At 33.2% G+C, this 27,322-nt stretch overlaps 1 protein-coding gene and 2 long non-coding RNA genes across 3 annotated transcripts; all 3 read right to left on the bottom strand.

Annotated features, from left to right (window-relative positions):
* Nucleotides 1–1,471: 1,471 nt before the first annotated feature.
* On the bottom strand, nucleotides 1,472–4,534 carry LOC146908193 (patellin-6-like). The gene is made up of 4 exons (XM_085727185.1): nucleotides 3,643–4,534; nucleotides 3,162–3,286; nucleotides 2,790–2,931; nucleotides 1,472–2,110 (listed from the first exon to the last, which is right to left on the bottom strand). The coding sequence occupies exons 1-4, from the start codon at nucleotides 4,435–4,437 to the stop codon at nucleotides 1,814–1,816; spliced, it is 1,359 nt and encodes a 452-aa protein (XP_085583311.1). The 5' UTR covers nucleotides 4,438–4,534; the 3' UTR covers nucleotides 1,472–1,813.
* Nucleotides 4,535–11,543: 7,009 nt separating this feature from the next.
* LOC146908192 (uncharacterized) lies at nucleotides 11,544–13,711 on the bottom strand. The gene is made up of 2 exons (XR_015019418.1): nucleotides 12,914–13,711; nucleotides 11,544–12,704 (listed from the first exon to the last, which is right to left on the bottom strand). It is a non-coding gene; the product is annotated as an uncharacterized LOC146908192 (long non-coding RNA).
* A 5,382-nt stretch (nucleotides 13,712–19,093) lies between these two features.
* LOC146908191 (uncharacterized) lies at nucleotides 19,094–23,993 on the bottom strand. The gene is made up of 2 exons (XR_015019417.1): nucleotides 22,993–23,993; nucleotides 19,094–19,986 (listed from the first exon to the last, which is right to left on the bottom strand). It is a non-coding gene; the product is annotated as an uncharacterized LOC146908191 (long non-coding RNA).
* Nucleotides 23,994–27,322: the final 3,329 nt, after the last annotated feature.

The following is a 27,322-nucleotide window of genomic DNA, read 5'->3' as shown; positions in this document are numbered from 1 at the left end:
ATTTGGGGTAGTACACTCCCAAGAGAAAATATCACTATTTTTTTTGGGAGAAAATTTGAAACTTGAAAGATACTTTCAACCATACTATTCTTGATCCGCACTTCAACACGATTTTAGGCATGACAACGAGGCCGAGTAGATTTTGTCTCCCCCAAATCCCCGCAAAACAAAAACACACCCGCCCTCATTGCCTCTTACGGTTTGGATGTGGTCTTCATCCTTCCTCTCAATGAAAACAGGTTTCCCAGCCCGCATACGTCCATGCAGTAAGAAGAAAACATTTCACAATGCCATGTGTTCAAAGTTCCAACACGGATCCAAACGGTCTTACAACACTTATTTTTGGATCGATGACTAGAGCTTCATTTTCGCATCTCAAGACAATATTGACGTGAAATCAGAGAAGCTATACAATGCAGCTTCCACGCTAACATGGTTCTTTGTCGCAATTATTCTTAATGTGCCGGAGTACCAACCGCCCTAATAATCTATTAGCATCATCAAATCAATCAGAGAGGATTCAAATGAAAAGCATAGTAGTCCTTCTGAATTTACTGTAAACTGTCCTGAAATTTTCAGTTTCTCTTTTTCTTGTCTGATTTTCAAGTTCGGCGTTCATAATGATAGCTTGAATAATGAGACCACACATTGTACAATGTACAATCATCCTTGAAAATGAAAAAACAAGAGCAGATGTTGTCTGCAAAGTGGGAACGAATACAAGGAGACAACACACAGTACTGATAATCATGTAATAACACATTATGCAAGAAACCTTGCTGTTAATACAACACGTTACCTCTTCTGGCTCTGCACTGTCCTAGTCTCCAACTTGGAAAGAAAATCCTTTACTTTATACTTTCACTTGATTTTATCACACAAATTCAATAATTTCTCATAAACTTAATTGTTTTGAAAATTGTTCATTTCACTTAAGAGTTTAAAAATTATTTTATTTTATTCAATACAATTTTTTGTGATCAAATAGCCTAACTATAAAACTTGTAGACTAAGTGCATGTGTTGGATGGACGGCTGCAAATCACGCTTTGTTTGAAATCACGGTAAAACACAACTTTATCGCAGAAGCTTCAATTCTCAGCTTCTTAAAATCACGGCAGATTTACATCGAACAGTATTGCAGATGTGTTTTTACTTCATCAAACGCCATTTCAAACAGACACCAAGTGACTTTGTTTTAGCGGATGTATAGCTTCTTTAAATTCACGTTAATTTACTATTGGAACGAGAGAAAGCCATTGTAAACACCATTCCAAACATGCTATAAATACAAAGAAAGAGTATTGCCGGTTCGAACCCGCATCTCCGGCATATAAATATCTAGAGTCTTTTACCAACTAAGCAGGAGTCACTAGTCATGTGACATTCAATACAACATTTCTTCTTTTTTTTTTTTTTTTTTTTTTGAGAGAGAATTCAATACAACATTTCTAATACTATCAGATCATATATTAATCAACTGTCATTGGATTACTATTTGCATGCAACATATACTACATTATATCAAAATTCTTCAAGAGCATGTAAATTCATTGACCAATGACTATAATCACTCAATTCACTTTGTACTTTCATACACACGTCAATAATGACAATCCCCTCTGAAAAAACTCATCACAATACGCAAAATTAATAGCTTTTCTTCTTTACTCATTTGATCATGCACCATTTCTCACTATTTTTTACATCATAAACCAAACAAGTACTAATACACCACTAAGTACCTTTTTTAACAAGATTAAATCAAAAGTAACATCACCAGCAAAAACATAATAGTATTATTGTTGTGACCACTATTTGATTTTGAGGCTTAATTGCATATCAGATGGTGTATTGTTGTTGTATTTTCGGACAATATAGCGATAAGCAGCGACTTTTTTCTTCCTAGAAGCAGAGTTATCGACCGAAAGTACCATTATGCCTGCTTCTTTTGTTGTGAATGAATTCTGAATTGCTTCTTCTGATGCATTAACCTTCCTTGCCTTTTCAACTTCTATAGTGTAGCTAGCTTCTGCATTTGGAACAAACTCAGCACTGTATTCCAAATCCCAGCCTCCAACTATAATCTCCCACTTGATTGTTGCACCACTCTAATCAACAAATTGTGAGTAATGATTAACAAAATAAAACTTATATGTAGTAAATTGCTTTAACATTGGATCAGAAATGTTATTTAAGCATCAAACGTTTACACACATAATAACCATTAACACAAAAATCAAACGTTTTAAATAGTTAACGCAATTTACACACATAATAACATAATTTATCCAGCCGAGCATATTTGTTTGCGAGTTTCTTGATCCTGGAAATCTTATACTAAGTGTCACAGATAAAGTTGACTACCTAGCGACGGAGTGGATGACCCCAAGTATGAGTATATCAAAATTGGATAACTTATTAATGATCATCAATTGAATTTCATTAAAAAAAATTGAACGTTATTAACAGAAAATTTGAATTTCGTTTACCACAAATTTGAACGTTACAAACTCCGATTTCAGATGTTTCAACTGTATATAAATCGTAACACCTAAAAATTGTGACTAATCACATTAAAATTTGTAGTTAACGAAATGAAATTCAGTAGCTGGTTAATGAACTGTGACACTTAATATATCTATAAACGAAAGCAAACACTTCATTAGTGTTAACCGTGTAAAATGTAGTTAAATTTCAGTGTCCAAAAGTTCGAACTCAGAACCTTAAACCATAAGTAACCATTATATAGTCTCTAATAAGAGTATATAGAATGAAGCTAATTGTTACCTCAACTCCTTCTATTTGTATGTTCACTTTTTCTCCTCCTTTAACAGTGAACTCAGAAGCTGGTTTTGGGGGACCATTCTGAAAATCACTAGGTCGACTCAATCCACCATATTGAATAGGAATATTCTCAGGCCTTATAAATCTGAACAAAAAAAGACAACATACTCAACATAGAAGCACGATAATAGAAAAATTGTGGGGTGAATAGTCAATTTTGTTTGATACATAGACAGGATCAATTCAGTAAAAGTAAAGCCTAGAATGGAAACAATCCCAAAGCAGTTTAAACAAAAGTTAACATGAAGAATCACAGCCAAAATTTCTAAAATTACATCTTGAAAAACATAAAAATCATTGATGTTTTGGACTTACTTGTATAGTGTTTCTGCAGCATTTCCTTCCTTAGAGATCACAAACTTGCTCTTAGTTCTTTGAGTCAGAAATGGACTGAACATTGAATACAACATGCTGAAATACCATGGCACATTGATGAAAATCTGAAAGCAACAAAATGTGTATTTCATGTCATACTAAATATAGGTGTAAGTCCTATGAAGTACGGATACAGACACGACACCGGACACAGATACTGACACGCCGACACCGCTAATAATATGAGAAAATTGCATATTTCACTGTAATTATATGTGCCAGTGTCGTGTCTGGTGTCGGACACGACACCAGAACATGGCTAATCCGAGGAGTGTCCGTGCTTCATAGGGTGTAACATATATATAATATCATTGATAAAAACCAAATAAACAACACCAAAATAACAAAACAATCCATGTTACTTTCTTCAAATAAAAGCAACAAAAAACAACAGAACAAAAACAATGACATATCAAGGTACCTTGCGAGCAACCATTTCAGGATAGTTATCTTGAAACAATGACATGATTTGATTTGACACAACCCTTAACTCACTCTTAGGCATATCCTTAAGATCAGTAACTTGAATCAAAGAATTCACCCCACCAGGTTTAAACTGTAAAAGCTTGATCCCTCTCTCAAGAACTTGAACCCTCCACCTCAAAAACTTCTTCAACTTTTCATCATCACCAAAAACCTTCTCATACATTTCCTTATCTTTGAACACACCATAATGATTATAACACACGGGGTGACCCTCTCTATCAAACCCATGAGTAAAAGCTACAACACCTTCAAGCTCTTTGAATCCCAAATCTTCATCCACAACATTTTCAGCACCAAATTCTTTTCTCCAAGAAAGACACTTCACAAGCATGGTGTACGCATCATTGACTCTAAAGTCTCTAGCTCTAAGAAACTTCAAGAGTAACACATCAGCAACATCATCACCTTTGATCAAACTAACACCCCACATGGAACCATTGTTGTTGATTTCATCAGAAGCTAAGAGTTTTTCCTTCAACTGTTTCAATGCTTTTTTCTCTGAGGATTTGAGGTTGGAAATGAAATAGGTATCTTCTTTGAAAGAAGAAGATGCGAAAGTTGCAGCTTCCATTAATGTTGTGACTATGGTTCTTTTGTTTGGTTTTGAGGGAGTTTTTCTTGGAGTTTCTAGAAATGGTGTGCTTAGGATTGACATTGAAGATGAAGAGTGATCTTCTTCCATTGATGGTGAATGAGGAATTTGAGAAAGACCCAGATGAAATTTCTGCATGGAAATGGAGAATGAAGGTTGGTTTTGAAATGGGGTTGTTGAAAATCAGAGAAAGTTCAGAGCTTTTTTTTCTGTGTGTTGAAGTGAAGTGAAGACTGAAGAGAGAGAGTAAAGAGACAAAGAAAAGAAACATAGGAAGGTGAGAAAAGACAAGACACACATGAAAAAACATTGTTTTTATTTTTATTTTATTATTATTAATTGTCTGTATTAGTAGTAATTATTAGTACTATTATTTAATGTTAATGGTTTGAAAAAGTTGGCGTGTTGTGATAATAATACTAATCACTTTTCTAGTTGAAGTCAAGTTTAATGTGTGAAAGCAGATTTGAAAGGGGTGAGAGAAAGTGATAGCATGTTTTGTACTCCCTCCGGTCCTATTTATAAGAAAAAGTTGGGTCAACAAAAGTTGATGTATCTGGACTGAATTTTTAACAAGATACATCAACTTTTGTTGACCCAACTTTCTCTTATAAATAGGACCGGAGGGAGTACTGTTTAAAAATAGCAACTTTCACAACTGAGATTGGATATGGATCGAGGAGAAATAATTAATTAGTTAAAGGTCTTGTTAACGAGTGTTTCTGGGGCATTCTTTAAGCATTCTTAATGAAGAAATTATTCTTTAAAAAAAGTAAAGATTTCAATTTCCAATGCAATAAATGCACAAACTTTCATAAAATTTTACTATTTTAGGTGCTTAAAGAGTGCCCTGGAGGCACTCGTTAACATTTTCCATTAGTTAAATATTGTTTGGTTTAGTAGTGACAAAAATTGGTTGTGTTAAAATGATTTTGGATAAAAATGGGGTCATGTTAACTTGTGCCCTTAGGGCACATGTTAAGCAACCTAAATAGAGCAATTTTGCATTGGAAAACACAATATAACAACTTTTAAGAAGTTGAATGCACGCCTTTTGATATGTGTATTTCTATAATGAGTATCTTAACAAGTGTCTTGAGGGCACAAGTTAACATTAGCCATAAAAATGAGTTCATCTATTATCTATTATCTATTATCTATATAAGAAAACAAATGCCTACCAAAATTTCACAACTGTCCCTGTTTCTAAAAAAATTACATAACTATTTTAAAGGGTAATATTGGATATTCAAGTCTCAAGATGCAATGTCAAGTTTTTTACCAACTTCGGACTTACACTACCCCTGACCCAATACCTTTCCAACTTCTATACTAAAGGGCATATTCATAATTTTGGATATGTTAAAAGCTTTTTCTACTTTTCTCTTTCTTAACAACTTTTGAAAATTTGAATTTGAATTTCAAATTCAAATCTCATTCACTCAATTTCCCTCTTATCTTTTTCATTATAATCATCATATTCCTATCTATTTTTCATTTTCTTACTTTTCATCTTTCCTCTTTCTCATCTATTCCTAACAATTTTTCTCATCTATTCCTAACAACTTTTCTTTTTTTGCATTTTTTTTGTTGTTGTAGGTTTAACAGGTTACAAAATAAATACAATCATGATGATTTCCTTTCTTTGAACAATGGTAATATTGTTAACATTCTTTCTTTCTTCATTTACCAATTAATACATTTCATCTAATTTTCATGTGTTGCATATGTTGTTTATCATTGGTAGCAATTACAAATACAATGGCAAACTTATGAAATATCTCTGGAAAAATGTAATGTAAAAGCTCATCAAAGGATGTACTTTCTTTTTCTTTGCATAAATCTAATTTTATCAAAAGTATTTTCTAATATGTTATTTTGGTTTGTTTTCTCTATGTTGAATATTCTACCTGAAAGAAGAAAAGTTATGCAGAGGAAGAAAATTTAGCTTAACAGGTTTGTTCAACTTTATCATTCTAAGTTCAACTATGTTCAAACAAAGAAAGAAATATTTTTGCTTCAAACTCATTCCAGAAACATCACAACTTATGGTACAAATGCATAGCATAACAAACTTTTACTTATGATTTTTTAAACACAACATAATTTCATTTTTGTTAAATGGCTAAAAATAAATCTTTTTTCATTGATCAACAAAAATATCTTATTCTAAAATTTTGCTTTATGGAAAAAAAATCACATTATAAATAACATAGATAATTCTAAGATGAAGAGTTTCCTTATGTTCTTTTATCAACAATAATAAATTCAAAAAACCAACAGAAAAAATACACATGGAGTCTATATAATCTTCATACAAAATGTTTCCTTATTTCTACTGCAAAAAATACTACTGGCTTTTTAATTAAAATTTTATATTAGGATAAACTTTATATTATTATTGTTGAATCATAAATTTCGCTAATTTTTTTTTATGTTAGTAAATAACACAATCTCTTTGCATTTGTCAAAAGAATAACAAATATAATTATTTTTTAATGTTTGTAATAATGTAAATCACACTCTAAATCATGTAAGAGAGCAATGGAATATTTTAATTCAAGTGTGTCAAAAAGTAAACATTTCTGCATAAAAAAAATACAAACAAATAAAAACAAAATATTTGCAGATCCAAAGAAAAAAAATATTTCTTCCTACAAAACAATAAAAATAAAAATAGATCTGCAACAGATCTAACAAATTAAGAGACAAAAACATAAATACCGTAGTTTCTAAATCCAAACTTTGATTTAACTGCATGTTTTACAGAGATTGAGATGACGAAATCTCTCAACTACGAACACTCACACCACATATGAATTTCCAGCATGATGGTGTCCACCAAAGTTGTTCTGATTATAGTTATTTTTGTTTGTTATTATTCAGGATGTGAAAAGGAAGAAGATTATCGATATATTTAGTTAAAATGAGGTCCATATGGATGAGAAAATAAAAGGGAGAAGATGAAGACCCAAAATTTTATCTACTCTAATCTCAAAATAAATTTATGGGTTTTGTAGACGAAAATGAGAGAAAATGAATGGTAATTTCGTTTTTGGTGTCTCATGGTCAGAAATAGTTGAATGCTAGAGAGAAGGTGATGGTTGATTAGAAGTGTTTTGAAGAAGAAAGCAAGAAACGGCGGAACAAAAGAATGTAGAGGGAGTTTGCTGGCTGATAGGTTTATTGGGGGTAGGTTTATTGGGCGGGTAGGGTTTCATGTGGGTTGGGCCTTCTGATTTAGGCATTGGTTTATTTATTTATTTATTTTTACTTCTATCATTGTATAAAGTTTTTTTTAATTATATTTTTTTTTAAGTAATTATAAGGAAAGGAAGTGTTACTTTTAGAGTTTTATCTATGGGTTGGGTTATTTGTGTACATATATGTTTTCATTATTTATTATGATATTGTTTAAAAATAATTATTTATTATGATATATTGTCTGTTTTATTTTTTTAATTTCTTTATTTTAAGTAAAAAAAAATTATATACTCATAACAAAGAATTTTAGAATAAATTTTCCAACAAAAATTTATATTTTTCAATTAAATTATAACACTATTTTTTAGGGAATAAAATTAGTGTTCTTATGTGATATAATTCAGTTTTACTAATAAGTTTTTTTTGAAAGAAACTAACAATTGTTGTTATAGCATAATATGATTTTCTATTTTACAATAACACTATTTTTTTTTCAAAAAAAAAAAATAACACTATTTTTTTTAAAGGAACGATAACACTAATATATAATACGTTAATTATGTTTTTTCACGGGACGTATATTAATATTTTTCACACTCAAACAAATTACTTCATCCGTTCCTTTTTAACTGTCACATTTGGAGTAATATGTCAGTTATACTCTTAACCTCCACTCTTCATTTTTACCGAGGCCACTCATCATTGTTCCAATACATAGTGTTCTTCATTCTTCATATGGAGTAATATGTTCTTCATTCTTCATATGGAGTAATATGTCAGTTATACCCTTAACCTCCACTACTAATTTTTTAAGGAAAAAAAAAAAAAGGCATGTTGTACTGAACGTGTCCCATGCTGTAGTGAAGGTGACCCAGCATTTGGAGTACCAAGGAAAAGTTACCAACTTATTACTATTTTTTTCCCCTAAAAAAAAACTTATTACTATTTTTTAAGCATGTAACATGACAAGGAGTAACGTGAGTCATGCTTTTTGTGCTTCCACTAACATTTGGAGTACTAGGATAGAAAAGGAAAAAGAGAGTTAATTATGCTCAACTTGGTTGGAGCAAATTGAGTAAAAGCGACACATATAAAGGAATAAAGGGAGTAGTAAATAAAATCTATAATAGAATACAAGTGAGTATATGAACTATATATATTAACAAAAATATATCTCATTATATTTGTTTTAGGGGAATATATTACTATATTCTTATTTCTGAAATCTAATGAGAACTATATATTGATAAATATTTATTTTTTGATAAATATATGTGAGTGTATGGATTATATATTCATAAAAATATATCTCATTATATGTTTTTATATGGGAATATGTTAGTACATGTTTATTTGTGAAATGTATTTTCATTTTTTTTAATATCGTCAATACTAAAACAAACAAAAAAATTATAATATACTACGATTAATCATACTTCAACTTTTTCCGTTTTTTTAAATGTATCAATAAAAAACCATTGGAGTGTACATTTGTAACATGGGACCCAAATTAGTAACTATAACGAGTGATCAGTTTTAATTAGTATTTTTAATCTTTCAAAAAAAAAAGTATTTTTTTAATATCATTATTTAAACACCGCGACTGCCTAATTTTTTTTTTTAAAGAACTGCCTAAGTTTTACTAAAAATAAAGTATATGTTGGTGTATGTACTATATATTAATAAAAATATATGAGTATATGTTTGTATGGACTATATATTAACAAAAATATATCTCACTGTATATAATACATTAATTATGATTTTTTATGGGATGCTTATTAGTATTTTTCACGCTAAAACATATTAGTAAATAAAAACTATGATTATTTTTATTTATTAGCTTTTTTAATATCGTCAATACTAAAATTTATTATATATTTGTTCATATTAACATTTAATTATTTTACAATTTTTCATTACTACCGATCAATATATACATTATTATGCTTTAAATACTTTACATATTTTCACTATGGACAAAAAAATACTACGTCAAGCACAACCGAGACAAGACACGCGGCGGAGCCGCGGCCATACAGCGCGGCGAAGCCGCGCTACCCGTGCTCAGCACGGGTATCTCGACTAGTGTAAACTTATTTATGTTTGGATGTTTTATGTAAAAGTGAATTTAAGGATAACTTTAAGGTTAAAATTAATTGTAGAAGTTAAAAAGTATAAATTTTAAATTCAAGTAGAATCAATTTTACAAAGTAAATCATTTCTTATTTAAATTATCCAAACATATAAAATCAATTCTATGATCTCCAAAATTATTTTTGAACCGACAAAATTCAAACGAAACACGTACTTATGTTTGGTTATACGAAGACATAAATTGATTTTTGAATCACTTGAAATTGGTGGTGGAGATGAAGTATATTTGCATATCAAATACCAAATGTGTCGCAGCGGTAGAATAACGCATAACTAAACATACAATGGAGTGTATCTTTAAATTATGAGTAAACATGCGGTGACAAAAGTTAGTTTTGAATGAATTAACTCCGTGAAACTGACTTTCACTAAATGTGAGATGAAAATAAAGTTATTTTTCTTTACACTTATATATTCATAAAATTGAGTTGAACATCACACATTTAAGTTAGAATTTATTCTAAGGGCAGAAACAATTCTACTGAAAAATATTCAAAGCTGTCAAAATCATTTTAATTTTTTACTTCTAGGATAAATTTTAGTACCTCCAATGCATTAGGTGTGTGTTTGTGTAGAATTGACAAACTTTATCTTGAATAAATTTATTTTATAAAATTAATTTAAGTTATAATTAAGTTGAATGTAAAGTGAATTACGTTTAGAGACACTCACGTAGATATCATGTTAACAATTAGTTTTAGTATAAAAATCATATTTAGAGTTGAAACCTATAAATCATAGTGTCATGTTAAAATCAATTCTAGAGACAGATAATTATATTTTTTTAGCAAACAGATAATTATAAGTACTTAACTATATTGAAAAATGTCAGAATCAGTTATACTCTTTTAGAATCAATTGAGCATCATCCAAAAATAAAATTAAATGCACATCATGGTTTATGGAGCATACCTAGAACATGAGTCCCTTAGCAACACAAAGAAACCAATTTTGTTTTGAGTCAAAAAAGAAAAAGACAGCTTTGTTAAAAAAAGAGAGAAAGATATGAAGCCGCTTTGTTTGGTAAAAATAATTGTAAGTTAATTAATGCACAACAGAAAAGATATTGAATAAATGAATATTGGGAAATGTTAACTTGTACCCTTAAGGCACAGGTTAATGTGTCAAATGTAGAAAGTTTTTGTTGGAACTTGAGTATTGAATTCAACTTTTTAACTTTTAATTAATTGAATGCACAAAATTTAAAAGAATATTTCTATTTCTGGGTTTGCTATTGTAGACCAAGATTTTCGGGTGTCAAGCCATTGATTAGACTTGAACCTTCAATCTACCGGACTTGCTCGATTTTATTCTTGGGAAGGGAAAAAGAGATTGAAAAACCCTTTTTGGATCCGGGGGTCGGTTACGATTCGGGAAGGTGTTAGGCACCCGCGTCGTTCACGGTACTCCGTGAGAACCTCTTTCTAACTTTATTTTATTTGAAAATTTATTGATTAAAGTATGAGTGAAAGAATGGAGGGAGAAGAAGTAGGAGTTTTGGTTATTTTTATTTGATCGATTTGAAAGGAATAAAGCCTCTGCCTACGTACCCTTTAAAAGGGATCAAAACCGCCGTAGTTCTCTCTTAAAAATAATTTTTGTGGGTTAGGTTGATTTTAATTTATTTTGAAAAAAGGTTTTAAGAATGGTTGCGAGACCTCAAGGTATAAAAGAATAAAATAGAAGTGAGGTTGTTTCATTTTATTTGAGAAATTTAGTCTAGGTTTAATTAAAGTTCATTTAGGAATTTGATTAAGAAAATAAAGGAAAACAACTTGGATTTGGATCCAAGGTTTATTAAGAAAAATAATTTGACCTTTACTTATTTGAATTTTGAGATAAAAGTGATTTTTCCTAACTAACGGAAAGTTGGCGTACTAACGTGAAAAATAAAGCTAGAGTAAAGCGATAAATAAAATGATAGTGTCGGTGCTTGTGTCGGTGCTTGTGTTACCTACATTATTACAAAAATTCCTAGATACATTCTATGGCCTCTTTGCCAAGCTACAAGCCAATGGTAAAAAATATACACCCATTTCCTGGTTATACACACTAAAATCATGGAATTAAAGTAAAATGCAAGCATAAAGAAAATGCATGAGATCATCTAGAATTAAAGCAATATAGCAAGATAATAAGAAACTCAAAAACATCACATATTAGAATAAAATTCCAAAGCAATGCATGATGTTAAAAATTTTAAAGCAACGCATGAAGTAGAAATTGAAATATTAAAGCAAAGCTAACACAAGATATTATGGAGTGAAAAATTTGAAATGCATGGAACTAGAGTTGAATTTTAAAGCTAGGTTGTAAGAATGTTTGATGAAACCACAAACAAAAGATGCATAAAATGATTTTAAAGCCAAATTAACAATAATGCATGATGTGAACTTTTCAAAAGCCTACGTAAACTAAAAATATGCATGAGGTAAAAATTTAACTACTAAATAAATTAGATAAAAATATGCATTAAAACACTAATCAAAACATATGAAATAAAATCAAAGCACTATATGAGTTTTACAATAAAAATGCATGATATAGAAAATGGTTTGAGCAAACACTCATGGAAGCATGACTAAAATCTGCACAAACTATATAGTAAAACAATGCACAATGCAAGAAAAGATTTGAATGCATGAGATAAGAAAAAAATTAAGTTAACGAATGCATGGTATGAAAATTGAGACACTGATTAAAACGCATGGAATAAAATTAAGAACATTAGATAAGTTTTTTTTCTTTAAAAAATGTGCGTGAGTTTTAAGAAAACGAATACTTAGAAAACTAATGTAAAGGAGGGTGCAACAAGCATATGGTAATCACAAAATGCAAAGTCCAGAAGGAGAAAGGGCCAAGCAGTAGCAGACTGGGTTTAGGATCAAGGTATCATGGGCTGATTCAAAGAGTTGGACCGGTTCAGGAACGGGTCGGTTCAACCGAACCGGTCCAGCAAGGGTAACATAAACCAGTTTGGTAAAAGCTTCTTCTTCTTAAAAATTCAGCAGCATCGCTGCTCTTTCCTTCCTCCTCCATGTTTCCTTTTCACAAAATAACTTCAACATGAATCAAAATTCTTTCTAACTAACATATAGTACAATGAATCGATTCAAACAAACACATATAAACTAACTTACTCCTCTATCTCTTCTCTACTCAATTTTGAAATCAGTTTTTGAAATCAAACAATAACAAGGCGTAGATCTAGGCTTAAAGCATGAACATATGATGAAGAAACAAACACTTATACCTTCTTCAATCTGGACAGTTCAGCTACTGTTCTTTTCTCCTTCTTCTTCTCAAACTGGTTCTATTGCTCCATTATAAATAGCTGCTGAGTCCGATTCTGTTCGTGCCATTATCGAACCGGTTCTGATCTGCTCTACGTTCTTCTCACTTCGAGCTGGACACTTCCTCTTCTTTCACCGAGTTTCAATTCACACTCTTCTCAAATCAGTTTTGTTGAAAAGATGAAGAGTGGGCCGATTTGATAGTGTATTGTGATGTTGATTCTGTTAAGGGTTGTTTGGTATAATGGACATGATTTTGGTTTGAGTTTGGATTGATTTGTTGTTTGAGGACCGATTTGTGTTATTTGTGAAAGGAGGTGTTGGATTCGAATTTGATATTATGTGTGATTGGGAACTTGAAGTCGTTTGGGTTATGGCTTATGTAATTAAAATGGATTTGGAATGGTGAGTTTGTGTAGGTTCAATCCGAAAGTAGAAATGAGCATGTAATTTATGTGATTTTGATATGATGATGATGATGCCTTTGATTTGAACATAATGTTTAACGTTTCTGAAAGTGCTGATGAATATGGATCGGAATTGTTATTTGTGATGGTTGTTGTTATTGTGATAGGAACTATTATTGGAAAAAGCAGTTTAAATGAATTTGTGTGATTGTAGAAAGGGAAGGTCGATGTTTATGAGTGATAGATATGCAAGCTGTTCTTGAGAAAGGTTTAAGAAGAAAGGAGTGTTTAATCTGATTTTTTGGGTCTGCCGATTTTTGACTTGTGTTTGTAAGAATTTCAGTGCAGCCCCCTTCATCAATGATTGGGAGACTATTTATAGCCAAAACTAGGTTAAAAAAAGGATGAATAGACTAAAGACTAAACTACCCTTAATGAAACTTGGAGAGAAAGAAAATGCTTTGGATGCTCTTTGGACCAATAACAATGTAACAAGTGGACTTAAGACAAAACAAATTGTTGATCAAAATAAAAATGACATTAAAAGCAAAAAGAAAAAATGGTAAAAATGAAATAAAATAAAATAGAATTGTAAAATAAAATAAAAGTGATATAAGAGTAATAAATTTTAAAGCTGTCGAAACTTCGACTGAGACGACTAAGACTCGCGGTGTTTTTAAAACACGAACAAAACTTTTTAAACGTTTAATCATACGGACAAAAGGAAATTACCTAAAAAGGTTTATTTATCAAAGAAATGAATAAAAGACTTTAAAAGCACGCGTAAAAAATTTAAAATGCCAAAAAAACAAATAAAGCGATTTCAACTAGATAAAGTGCGAACAAAATTTTACTTGCAAGATAAAAGACTTTAAATTATTAAACAACGTCTGAAGAAATTTTAACCGGTTAAGGCGAAAAGAAGAGAAATTGAGCCGTTTTAAAATACGGACAAAAGTAGGTAAAAACGGAGCAAAGTGGTCAAAATTTGGGGTATGACAGATGCCCCTATTTAAGTTTCTTCGTCACGAAGATTTGAAAGAAGACTTTTAAATCGATGGGTCGAAGAGACTTAAATACTTAAGTACACCAAATTTTGACCAGCTGAAAAGCTAAGAATGCGATGAATACAATAATATGAATGCATGCGATGCGAGTATGAATGCAGAGACGACGGAAATAAACTGACTGGGGAACAAACTGATAGGTATCACTGGGGAGATAAAGCCTGCCTATTACCAACTGCCGTGATAAAGACGAACATACGGAAGATAAAGTTTGAATTTTACCAACTGCTGTGGTAAAGACGAAAATACATAAGATAAAGCTTGGAACGGGCAATAAAGCTTAAGACGGAAAATAAAGCTTGAGACGGGAAGTAAAGCTTGTCTATTACCAACAGCCCGTGGTAAAGACGGAGATACAGAAGATAAAACTGGTCTATTACCAACTGACGCGGTAAAGACGAAAATACAGATGATAAAGCTTGTCTATTACCAACTGACGCGGTAAAGACGAAAATACAGTGATAAAGCTTGTCTATTACCAACTGACGCGGTAAAGACGAAAATACAGATGATAAAGCTTGTCGGAATATAAAGCTTGAACAGACGGTAAAGCTTGGAAAATAAAGCTCAGATAGCCAATAAAGTTTAAGACGGGAAGTAAAGCTTGAGATGGAAAGTAAAGCTTATCAATTACCAACAGCCCGTGGTAAATGACGAAAGTGCGGAAGATAAAGCTTGTCTATTATCAACTGCCCGTGATAAAGAGGAAAATACTGATTAAAGCTTGTCTATTACCAACTGCCCGTGGTAACGACGAAAATGCAGAAGATAAAGCTTGTCTATTACCAACTGCTCGTGGTAAACGATGACAATGCGGAAGATAAAGCTTGGACTGAAGATAAAGCTCAGACGGGAGATAAAGCTTGAGACTGAACATAAAGCTTGAGACAAAAATAAAGCTTGAGGTGGAAAGTAAAGCTTATCAATTACCAACAGCCCGTGGTAAATGATGAAAATGTGGAAGATAAAGCTTGTCTACTACCAACTGCCGTGGTAAAGACGAAAATACTGATTAAAGCTTGTCTATTACCAACTGCCCGTGGTAACGACGAAAATGCCGAAGATAAAGCTTGTCTATTACCAACTTCCCGTGGTAACGACGAAAATACAGAAGATAAAGCTTGTCTATTACCAACTGCTCGTGGTAACGACGAAAATACAGAAGATAAAGCTTGTCTATTACCAACTGCTCGTGGTAACGACGATTAAACAGAAGATAAAGCTTGTCTATTACCAACTGCCCGTGGTAAAGACGAAAGAACGGAAGATAAAGCTTGTCTATTACCAACTGCTCGTGGTAACGACAAAAATACAGAAGATAAAGCTTGTCTATCACCAACTGCTCGTGGTAACGACGATTAAACAGAAGATAAAGCTTGTCTATTACCAACTGCCCGTGGTAAAGACGAAAGAACGGAAGATAAAGCTTGTTTATTACCAACTGCCGTGGTAAAGACGAATATACTGATTGGTATCGGTAAAGTGATTACTTGATGAGACCTGCCACTTGAACACATACTGATTGGTGACATTTATGGATTAGACACTTTGAGATTGACATCTTGTGTATTGGAGTAAGACGCAGGAAAATAATGCAACTATGCATGAATGATATTTGTATGCGTGCTATGTATGCATGGATGAATGAATGCATATGAGACTTATTTGACAGTATAATGGTGAGACTGTTGAGACAAGATTGGGCAGGTCTAAAGAAAGTGGCCCGTCATCACATTACAAGCGTTCATCACCCTTCACTGGGGATAACATTACTGGGGATGAATCAAAACACCGCTGGGGTAAAGCCTTTCCAACCATTGATGGGGTAAAGCCTATATTCAAACCAACTGACGGGGTAAAGCCCATATTCAAACCCAACTGCAGGGTAAAGCCCGTATTCAAACCCAACTGACGGGGTAAAGCCCATATTCAAGCCAACTGATGGGGTCAAGACCCATAATCACCTACTGAAGGGGGGAAGGGTCCAATAACCAATTACTGAAAAGAGAATGCCCCATAATCAAACCGCTTGAAGGGATAACAACCCATTGATCATACTGTTGAGGGGAGAATGCCCCATAATCAAACCACTTGAAGGGAGAACAACCCATTGATCATACTGCTGAAGGGAGAATGTCCCGTAGTCAAACCACTTGGAGGGGTAACAACCCATTGATCATACTGCTGAGGGGAGAATGCCCCATAATCAAAACACTTGAAGAGAGGATGAAACATTGATCGTACCGCGCTGCACGGGGTAACAACACATTAATTATGCCACTGAGGAGATACCAGATACCAACCCATTAATTGAAACACTGAAGAGGTAACAAACTTTTTAATCAGGCCGCTGAAGATGTAACATATCATCAATTCAACCACTGGAGGGGTAACAACCCATTGATCATACTGCAAAAGGGGTAATGACACATTAATTATACCGCTGATGGGATACAACCCAACAAACAAAACTGTTGATGGGAATATGACCCAATATGACGTCTCAGTTGATGGTGAAGTAATCATTCCTTGGGGTAAAGCCCGCCAATCAGAAACCTGACAGAAGTCGCCATTTCTTGAGATAAAAACCCATCAATCAAACCACAGGCAAAAGATGTCATTGATCAAACCACAGGCAGCAGTCACTATCAATCAAAGCATTGGTAGATGACGCCCTTTCTCAAACCACAGACAGAAGTTGTCATTTCTCGGGATAAAAACTCATCAATCAAAGTCTGGCAGAAGTCGCCATTTGTAAGCTAGCACAAAGTGCATTCTTCCATTTAACCCACTTGAAATTGTGATGCCTCTGTCTTTGTGTTTTTTTTTTGTTCATTTTTTGTATTGTTTTTTTTTTTGAATCCCTAATTTTTGCCTGGACCGCCCTTTCGGGCTTTCAATCCACCGGGAATATACTTCTTTTTTGTTTGCCCCTAATTTTTGCCTGGACTGCCCTTTCGGGTTTTCAATCCACCGGGACGCTCATTTTTGCCTAAGCCGCCCTTTCGGGTTTTCAATCCACCGGGACGCTCATTTTTGCCTAAGCCGCCCTTTCGGGTTTTCAACTTAGCGAGCTTTTTTTTTTGTATTCTTCTTTTTTTTTCTCTTTTTTTTTTGACAGAGGTCATCTCACAACTTTTGGTCATGTTTACCTTGCAGAGTTTAACTGTCCTTGAGACGAATGTTGATGTATGTTCCTACTGCTCATAAGTTCAAAGAAGATGTACTGTTGTTTATGCTTTTCAAAAGACAATTAAAAATGTTTTAAATTTTTGCTTTAAGTATTCACATCAAAAATAGAAGAAAATTATGCAAACAGAATAAATGAGAATTTCAAATAAATGGGCACAGGCTCAAATTAGATGTAAAAGAGTGGTGACCTGCCAAAGGCGTGGCTCCACAGATTTTAAAAGTTTGGAAAATGGTAATTATATGGGAAAGGTACATTGAACACAATAACCGCTATGCTCTCTAACAACTTTGAATTTCACTGTTCTGAGTCTTTGATTTTGCAGATGCTTCGTGTCGAAGGTTCTTTTGACAGTTGAAAATGCCCCAGATGAATCATATCTGATTTGATGCAGTTACCTCGCCATAAGTTGGAGATCTTTTGACGGCTGAATTGCCTCAAGTGAGTCATGTCCGAACAGATGCAGTTACTTTGTCATAATCCTTAACTTTTGCATAGGTCGCCCTTGCGGGTTTCAACCTATCAGGATAAACATCATTTTTCATTTCATTTTTTTTTACATGTCTCTAACTTTTGCATGGACCGCCCTTTCAGGTTTTCAATCCATCGAGACGCACTTTTTTGCCTAAGCCACTTTTTCAAGTTTGCGACTTATCGAGCTGATTTTTTATTTTCTTTCTTCATGTCTCTAATTTTTGCATGGACCGCCCTTTCAGGTTTTCAATCCATCGAGACGCTCTTTTTTTGCCTAAGCCGCTTTTTCAAGTTTGCGACTTATCGAGCTTTTCATTTTAACAAAGTATTTCTTGACTGCATTGGCATTCACAGGACATACAAGTTTGTCACTATGCTTTTGTAATTAGCCATTCCTTTGCCCCTGGAATCAGACAACATATTTTTGAGCACAAAGCCACTTTCTTGACATTCACGGGGACGAGCCTTCTTTATCGAATACTTGATATAACTGTCGGTGGCACACAACAATAACACTTTTGAATTCAACCAAGCTTAGCTTTCATTGGAACCTCTATTGACAGGACTTTGACCTCCATGTGGGACACTGCCTTTAAATTGCATACTGAGGGATGGTGGGGGGGTTGCCCCTGCTAAAGTGTGCACTTGAAGTACAATATCCCTGGAAGGCAGATGGAAGCATCTTGTGCCAGTCTTTGTGTATGAAAGTCCTCTTCAGGACGATCTTTCTTTGATATTTGCAGCTTTGATGGCCAAGATGCCCCAGTAGGCGAGAAATCACATTGGAAACTTCTTCATACTCCTCTTCAGTCTCGGATACAAGGAACTCAAAGTTGAGAGAGAGTACAAGGTTTAAGTGTTCAACGGGTTTATTAATGCATGGTTTGATTATTGATATAAACATTATGATTATGCAAATATGTGGAAATGATTTAAAGAAAAGAATTTTTGGTTTTTTGTATTACCATCTTTCCAGAAAAAGCACAAAATAAAAACAAAGTCGGGATCAAAGCGACCTTTTAATTAATGATAAAAATACATAAAGCAAAAAGCCCTAAATAAGTTCACTTCCGTCTCGGGTGGGACGAAAGGATTTTTTTTTTTTGAAAAACATAAAGCAACAAACAAACATATTAATTAAACAGATGAGTAATAGAAATAAACATCAACAAAGACCCAAATGCAGCTAAACATTCCATGTACCAACATCAGGTTCCACGATCCGATAACAGATTAACTTGCACCTTCAAATTCAAAACTCTTCAAAAGGTATGAGATTTTTCTGGATCAACTTCTGAACTTCTTCCTTCAAAGCGTAACATTGCTCGGCGTCATGGCCTGGTGCCCCCTGATGGAAATCACATTTGAGGTCAGGGTGATACCAAGATGGCAGCGGATTCGGCACCCGAGGAGGTGGTCTGGTTTGAACAAGTCTCTTCTTAAGCAAGATAGGAAGCAAAGTTGCGTATTTGATAGGAATTGGGTCAAACTGCGATGCTTTCCGAGTCTGATTTTGAAGAATGAGTTGCTGAGGAACCTGATTTTGAGGGATAAGCTGCTGAGGAGCCTGATTCTGGGAGGTAAATGGCTGAGGAGCCTGATTCTGAGAAGTAAATGGCTGAGGCTGTTGAGGAACCTGTTGTCGAGGTCGTTTCATGCACATTGGCTGACATAAGGGCTGAGACCTTTGCTGAACAAGCGGTGGATTCTTTGCAGCTATCAATGAAGATACTAGGCTAGTTAACTTGTCTACCTCAGCCCGAAGTGTTGTTACCTCTCCACGAAGCTCGTGGACCACTTGCTCAAGCTGATCAATCTTTTGTGTTTGCACGAGTGTTTGCATATGCGAGCTGAACTTGGATGAAGACATCGGACCACTTTACTGATGGATTGACCTTTTGTACATAGAGATAAAGTATGAGACACAGACTAGAACTATGAATGCAACATGATGCATGATATGTTTATGCAAAAAAATGTACAATCTTTTTGTTATCGAAGGATTTATCAAGGTAAATTGTAAACATTGCAGGTGAACATGGTTTCATTTTGAAGATTTGTAAAGATATTGCAATAGGTTCCCTTTTTCAAAAGGTAAGAACGAACCCAAGGAAGAAGTTCTTAACAAAAGCAAAAGCTTAGTTGAGATTGTTGAATTTGTATTGCTTGGTGTTCATTCTTACAAGGCCCATTCCTTTGATGTTTACAAAAAGCTTGGCTAAATCCTTCAATATTTTTTTTTTGATGAAAAAAAAAAAAAGTTTATGGATGAATGCATGTATGCATGATTATGCATGGAAAGTATACAATGTTGGAGCTTAGAGACAACAACGCCATTTGGTAAGAACTATGGTTTCCAATTGCATAAGTAACAAAGGTTCTACCAAGGTTCCCGAATTACAACCGCCACAGAACTTTATCGGATACCGAGACAACACCCGGTCCAACAACGTTCGTAGGAAAGTCTAGTTCGAGTGTAGCATTGCAAGTAGACTAATACCGAGACATCACCCGGCTTAGCCACCGCACTACATCCTAAAAAAAGGCCAAGATGGGTTAAGGGTTACTAAAGGTCCTTAGCGTACAAACGGAAACTTAAAGCAATAGAGTCTAAGCGTGACAACACCCGCCGACATATATCACTTTAAGCTCCTCCGCTAAGTGTGGTTATCTCACGTGTGACAAGACACAAGAATACTCTCGGTATGCCACTATGAGTCTACCACTCCTATCTTATGTTTCACTCGAGTCCGGGTATAGGACTTTGTCTCACCACTCACGTAAAAGTATTTACGAAATATATACAAATGATAAAGCAAAAAATAATAAAGAAAGAAAGGTGGGCTAAACCCGCGTAGGATCCCCAGTGAAGTCGCCATTTTTGTAGACCAAGATTTTCGGGTGTCAAGCCATTGATTAGACTTGAACCTTCAATCTACCGGACTTGCTCGATTTTATTCTTGGGAAGGGAAAAAGAGATTGAAAAACCCTTTTTGGATCCGGGGGTCGGTTACGATTCGGGAAGGTGTTAGGCACCCGCGTCGTTCACGGTACTCCGTGAGAACCTCTTTCTAACTTTATTTTATTTGAAAATTTATTGATTAAAGTATGAGTGAAAGAATGGAGGGAGAAGAAGTAGGAGTTTTGGTTATTTTTATTTGATCGATTTGAAAGGAATAAAGCCTCTGCCTACGTACCCTTTAAAAGGGATCAAAACCGCCGTAGTTCTCTCTTAAAAATAATTTTTGTGGGTTAGGTTGATTTTAATTTATTTTGAAAAAAGGTTTTAAGAATGGTTGCGAGACCTCAAGGTATAAAAGAATAAAATAGAAGTGAGGTTGTTTCATTTTATTTGAGAAATTTAGTCTAGGTTTAATTAAAGTTCATTTAGGAATTTGATTAAGAAAATAAAGGGAAAACAACTTGGATTTGGATCCAAGGTTTATTAAGAAAAATAATTTGACCTTTACTTATTTGAATTTTGAGATAAAAGTGATTTTTCCTAACTAACGGAAAGTTGGCGTACTAACGTGAAAAATAAAGCTAGAGTAAAGCGATAAATAAAATGATAGTGTCGGTGCTTGTGTCGGTGCTTGTGTTACCTACATTATTACAAAAATTCCTAGATACATTCTATGGCCTCTTTGCCAAGCTACAAGCCAATGGTAAAAAATATACACCCATTTCCTGGTTATACACACTAAAATCATGGAATTAAAGTAAAATGCAAGCATAAAGAAAATGCATGAGATCATCTAGAATTAAAGCAATATAGCAAGATAATAAGAAACTCAAAAACATCACATATTAGAATAAAATTCCAAAGCAATGCATGATGTTAAAAATTTTAAAGCAACGCATGAAGTAGAAATTGAAATATTAAAGCAAAGCTAACACAAGATATTATGGAGTGAAAAATTTGAAATGCATGGAACTAGAGTTGAATTTTAAAGCTAGGTTGTAAGAATGTTTGATGAAACCACAAACAAAAGATGCATAAAATGATTTTAAAGCCAAATTAACAATAATGCATGATGTGAACTTTTCAAAAGCCTACGTAAACTAAAAATATGCATGAGGTAAAAATTTAACTACTAAATAAATTAGATAAAAATATGCATTAAAACACTAATCAAAACATATGAAATAAAATCAAAGCACTATATGAGTTTTACAATAAAAATGCATGATATAGAAAATGGTTTGAGCAAACACTCATGGAAGCATGACTAAAATCTGCACAAACTATATAGTAAAACAATGCACAATGCAAGAAAAGATTTGAATGCATGAGATAAGAAAAAAATTAAGTTAACGAATGCATGGTATGAAAATTGAGACACTGATTAAAACGCATGGAATAAAATTAAGAACATTAGATAAGTTTTTTTTCTTTAAAAAATGTGCGTGAGTTTTAAGAAAACGAATACTTAGAAAACTAATGTAAAGGAGGGTGCAACAAGCATATGGTAATCACAAAATGCAAAGTCCAGAAGGAGAAAGGGCCAAGCAGTAGCAGACTGGGTTTAGGATCAAGGTATCATGGGCTGATTCAAAGAGTTGGACCGGTTCAGGAACGGGTCGGTTCAACCGAACCGGTCCAGCAAGGGTAACATAAACCAGTTTGGTAAAAGCTTCTTCTTCTTAAAAATTCAGCAGCATCGCTGCTCTTTCCTTCCTCCTCCATGTTTCCTTTTCACAAAATAACTTCAACATGAATCAAAATTCTTTCTAACTAACATATAGTACAATGAATCGATTCAAACAAACACATATAAACTAACTTACTCCTCTATCTCTTCTCTACTCAATTTTGAAATCAGTTTTTGAAATCAAACAATAACAAGGCGTAGATCTAGGCTTAAAGCATGAACATATGATGAAGAAACAAACACTTATACCTTCTTCAATCTGGACAGTTCAGCTACTGTTCTTTTCTCCTTCTTCTTCTCAAACTGGTTCTATTGCTCCATTATAAATAGCTGCTGAGTCCGATTCTGTTCGTGCCATTATCGAACCGGTTCTGATCTGCTCTACGTTCTTCTCACTTCGAGCTGGACACTTCCTCTTCTTTCACCGAGTTTCAATTCACACTCTTCTCAAATCAGTTTTGTTGAAAAGATGAAGAGTGGGCCGATTTGATAGTGTATTGTGATGTTGATTCTGTTAAGGGTTGTTTGGTATAATGGACATGATTTTGGTTTGAGTTTGGATTGATTTGTTGTTTGAGGACCGATTTGTGTTATTTGTGAAAGGAGGTGTTGGATTCGAATTTGATATTATGTGTGATTGGGAACTTGAAGTCGTTTGGGTTATGGCTTATGTAATTAAAATGGATTTGGAATGGTGAGTTTGTGTAGGTTCAATCCGAAAGTAGAAATGAGCATGTAATTTATGTGATTTTGATATGATGATGATGATGCCTTTGATTTGAACATAATGTTTAACGTTTCTGAAAGTGCTGATGAATATGGATCGGAATTGTTATTTGTGATGGTTGTTGTTATTGTGATAGGAACTATTATTGGAAAAAGCAGTTTAAATGAATTTGTGTGATTGTAGAAAGGGAAGGTCGATGTTTATGAGTGATAGATATGCAAGCTGTTCTTGAGAAAGGTTTAAGAAGAAAGGAGTGTTTAATCTGATTTTTTGGGTCTGCCGATTTTTGACTTGTGTTTGTAAGAATTTCAGTGCAGCCCCCTTCATCAATGATTGGGAGACTATTTATAGCCAAAACTAGGTTAAAAAAAGGATGAATAGACTAAAGACTAAACTACCCTTAATGAAACTTGGAGAGAAAGAAAATGCTTTGGATGCTCTTTGGACCAATAACAATGTAACAAGTGGACTTAAGACAAAACAAATTGTTGATCAAAATAAAAATGACATTAAAAGCAAAAAGAAAAAATGGTAAAAATGAAATAAAATAAAATAGAATTGTAAAATAAAATAAAAGTGATATAAGAGTAATAAATTTTAAAGCTGTCGAAACTTCGACTGAGACGACTAAGACTCGCGGTGTTTTTAAAACACGAACAAAACTTTTTAAACGTTTAATCATACGGACAAAAGGAAATTACCTAAAAAGGTTTATTTATCAAAGAAATGAATAAAAGACTTTAAAAGCACGCGTAAAAAATTTAAAATGCCAAAAAAACAAATAAAGCGATTTCAACTAGATAAAGTGCGAACAAAATTTTACTTGCAAGATAAAAGACTTTAAATTATTAAACAACGTCTGAAGAAATTTTAACCGGTTAAGGCGAAAAGAAGAGAAATTGAGCCGTTTTAAAATACGGACAAAAGTAGGTAAAAACGGAGCAAAGTGGTCAAAATTTGGGGTATGACAGCTATTATTAAAAAATGATGGGTAATGCTAACTTGTTATACTTAAGAATTTAAAAATGGAATTAAATCATAAATATCTTGAAAAGATAAGATTTTAAATTTCTAGATTATTTAATGCACAATTTCCAACAAAATATTTTATCTTTGGTTTTTTAACTTATGTCTTGAGGAGATATGATTCCATCCAGTAAATTTCTCTGCAGCTTTCTCATGTGGAAATCTACACCCTTTAATGATTTATCTCTCATGTGTTTATTAATAACCCTTTTAATTTAAATGGTTAAGATTAATAACCCTTGAGCACCTAAGTTAGCATTTCCCAAAAATGATAAGTTAAAAAGTTAGTTGGTTAGACTCAATTTTGTTTAGTGCTTAAACTATTCAACCAATTGTGTTTTTTTACATAATCCATTGTATTTCGTCGTGATAAACGATTTATATAAATCTCAAAAGAGGGAGAGTTTTATATCTCATTATGATTCTATTTGAAGATCATATTGTTTTTAGGGTCGAATACAAGTTGTTTGACACAATAACAAAAAAAAAGTTAAGTTTAATTTGAAAACATTTTTTTGTATGGTTTTACTTACGACAAATGGACCACTAGCCGAAAAATTAAATAAATTTTTTTATTTACATTTATTATTTATTTTTACTCAGATTTTAATTTTAATTTACATTTATTTGTCCTCTCAAAAAAAATTACATTTATTTTTTAGGAATCATTTTATTTACATTTATTAAAAGGTGCAAGTATTGACTCTCCCTCAAGGGGACCATGCCCTCAAGGGGATGGGTTTTAATTATGTGGGCAACCTTTTGTCCAAATGGTGGAAATCATCGATTTATTTAATTTTTCCCAATTTTGTATTTTGAAATTGTGACAAAATTTTATAGAAAATGTAAATTATTTGAATTTAACAAAAATATCACATGACACTGCCACACTGCCACAAAAACTTTGGCAGATTTTACCATTCCATAATTAAAGGGCACACACCCTATGATTGTCGTATTTTGTGGGAACAATTTTGTCCCATAACTTGAATGGCATTATATGGCATGACTATGCATAATTTCTTTATCACCACATATCACTTTCAAGTGAGTTTCTTTATCATGCATTGGTGTTATAATTTTAAATGTTGAAGTTTTTTTTTTTTTGAAAGAATTTTAAATGTTGAAGTTGGATAGTGTTTTAGTTTTTATTTTTTCCTAGTTACATCATATAAACTTCCAATTACACCCTAAATTGACAAAAATGTCCTTAATTCCTCTCAAAATTTTCAACTATTATCATATTTTAATTTCTTTTTCTATTCCTCTCATTCTATAATTTCTTCACATCTTCCTCTTATTTTTATCTTCATCCATCTCTCTATTCCTATGATTTTGTCACTGGTATGTCCTATTCTCTTTTGTGATATGCTCAGAAATGAAATGAAATCAATTGTTCGATCATAAATCATAATGCTAGATTCTACTTCCTTGACTTCTTTTTGTGTGTTAACATTGAAATAAAACGTAGTACAGAGAAAGTAGATGTCAATTAAAATTAATCGATCATAGAAGTAAAATACATAATATAAATTCCCCATTCTATGTTACTATTGAAATCAATTAATTAATCGACCCATTCAAAAAATAATAGTTAATCGATCATCATGCTGAGTTCTAGTTCTTTCAACAAAATAGCGATTCATTGTGCATGCAATTATCAAGAAGGTATATTTGGGCTGTAACCATGGGTAATTTTGGTATTATGATTATATTTTATATAAATTTGAGTGTAACCATGTATTCTTGGGGTGTTAGTAGAAAAAGTCTTTAGATTTATTACATCGTAATTGATTTTCTGTTAGAAAAATAGTTTGAGTGAAAAATGTTTTATTCTATTTTAAAATTGTAAAATAGAAGTTTCTATCTTACTAACTGTTCGGAAAAAACAGAAGAATAAACTTGAGGAGGATAAAGATACTCACAATAGTGGATCTACGGAAGTGGGTGCTCCGACCGTTGATGGTGGTGCTCTGAGGATGTGGTGGTCGCAACCCCTTGAGAAGAAGGGTGGTGTTGTACTTGGAGATGCTCCGACCCACAAGTTATTGTATTAACAAGAGTGGGGTGAAGCATAGAGAGATACGTACATTGTGAGCTTGTCAAGAGGTGTTTATATAGGTCGAGGAGACCGCTATGGAGTAATAATGTGATAATGGGGCAACCGTTACGAAAGTGTGCCATGACGTTATGAGGCCTCCTTGAGACCGAGAGGATCTGAGGTGATAAGGAGATTCTATTCATTTGGGCCTGTGTAGAAATGGGCCTTAATTTGTGGCGAGCTTGACTTTTGGCTTTTCAAGAACACTAACTTTTTTTTTGTGGTGTCCGGGGTTCGAACCCCAGACCTTGCATATATTATGCATTTTCCTTGTTGTAACTCCATTAACTCTAAAAGCAATAAATTACGCTAATAATACAATCATGTAAAGAATTTAGATGTTGCTTTTTCAATAATTCACCAAGCATGTATAAATAATTATCTCAACATTGCAGCGGAATAAAAACATCATTACATCAACAATTAAATAATTCATCTCAATAGACATCCATAAAATAAATCACCAAGTAGCCATGTCAACATACTACATATATCATCATTAATACATAGTCTCAAAAATCCCCAATAGACATAATAAAGATAAACATCAAAGACCAACCCCTAATCAGAGCCCTAAAGTCTAAGACACTGAAAATGCAGTAAACGAGGTAGCTCCAAGCTATCCTCAAGCAACTCACCAAAGCAAAGCAAAATTATTCCTGCTGCAATGTTGAGATTTCTCAATTAAACGACGACTGGGGGTTAGTTTACATTTCTCAATTAAA

The sequence above is a fragment of the Medicago sativa genome, chromosome 7 (genome assembly GCF_051527215.1).
Source record: "Medicago sativa cultivar Bolivia chromosome 7, Bolivia_mono, whole genome shotgun sequence".
NCBI lineage: Eukaryota > Viridiplantae > Streptophyta > Magnoliopsida > Fabales > Fabaceae > Medicago > Medicago sativa.
Note: the sequence above shows the minus strand (reverse complement) of the source record. Positions and strands in the feature narration are given on the sequence as shown.

Excerpts from the sequence above, each read along its gene's own strand:
- LOC146908193 (XM_085727185.1), bottom strand. The coding sequence starts at position 4,437 with ATGCAGAAATTTCATCTGGGTCTTTCTCAAATTCCTCATTCACCATCA. Across the intron at positions 3,287-3,642 it reads CTGAAATGGTTGCTCGCAAG|ATTTTCATCAATGTGCCATG; the intron begins GTACCTTGATAT and ends TGTTGCTTTCAG. Across the intron at positions 2,932-3,161 it reads GCTGCAGAAACACTATACAA|ATTTATAAGGCCTGAGAATA; the intron begins GTAAGTCCAAAA and ends TTTTTTGTTCAG.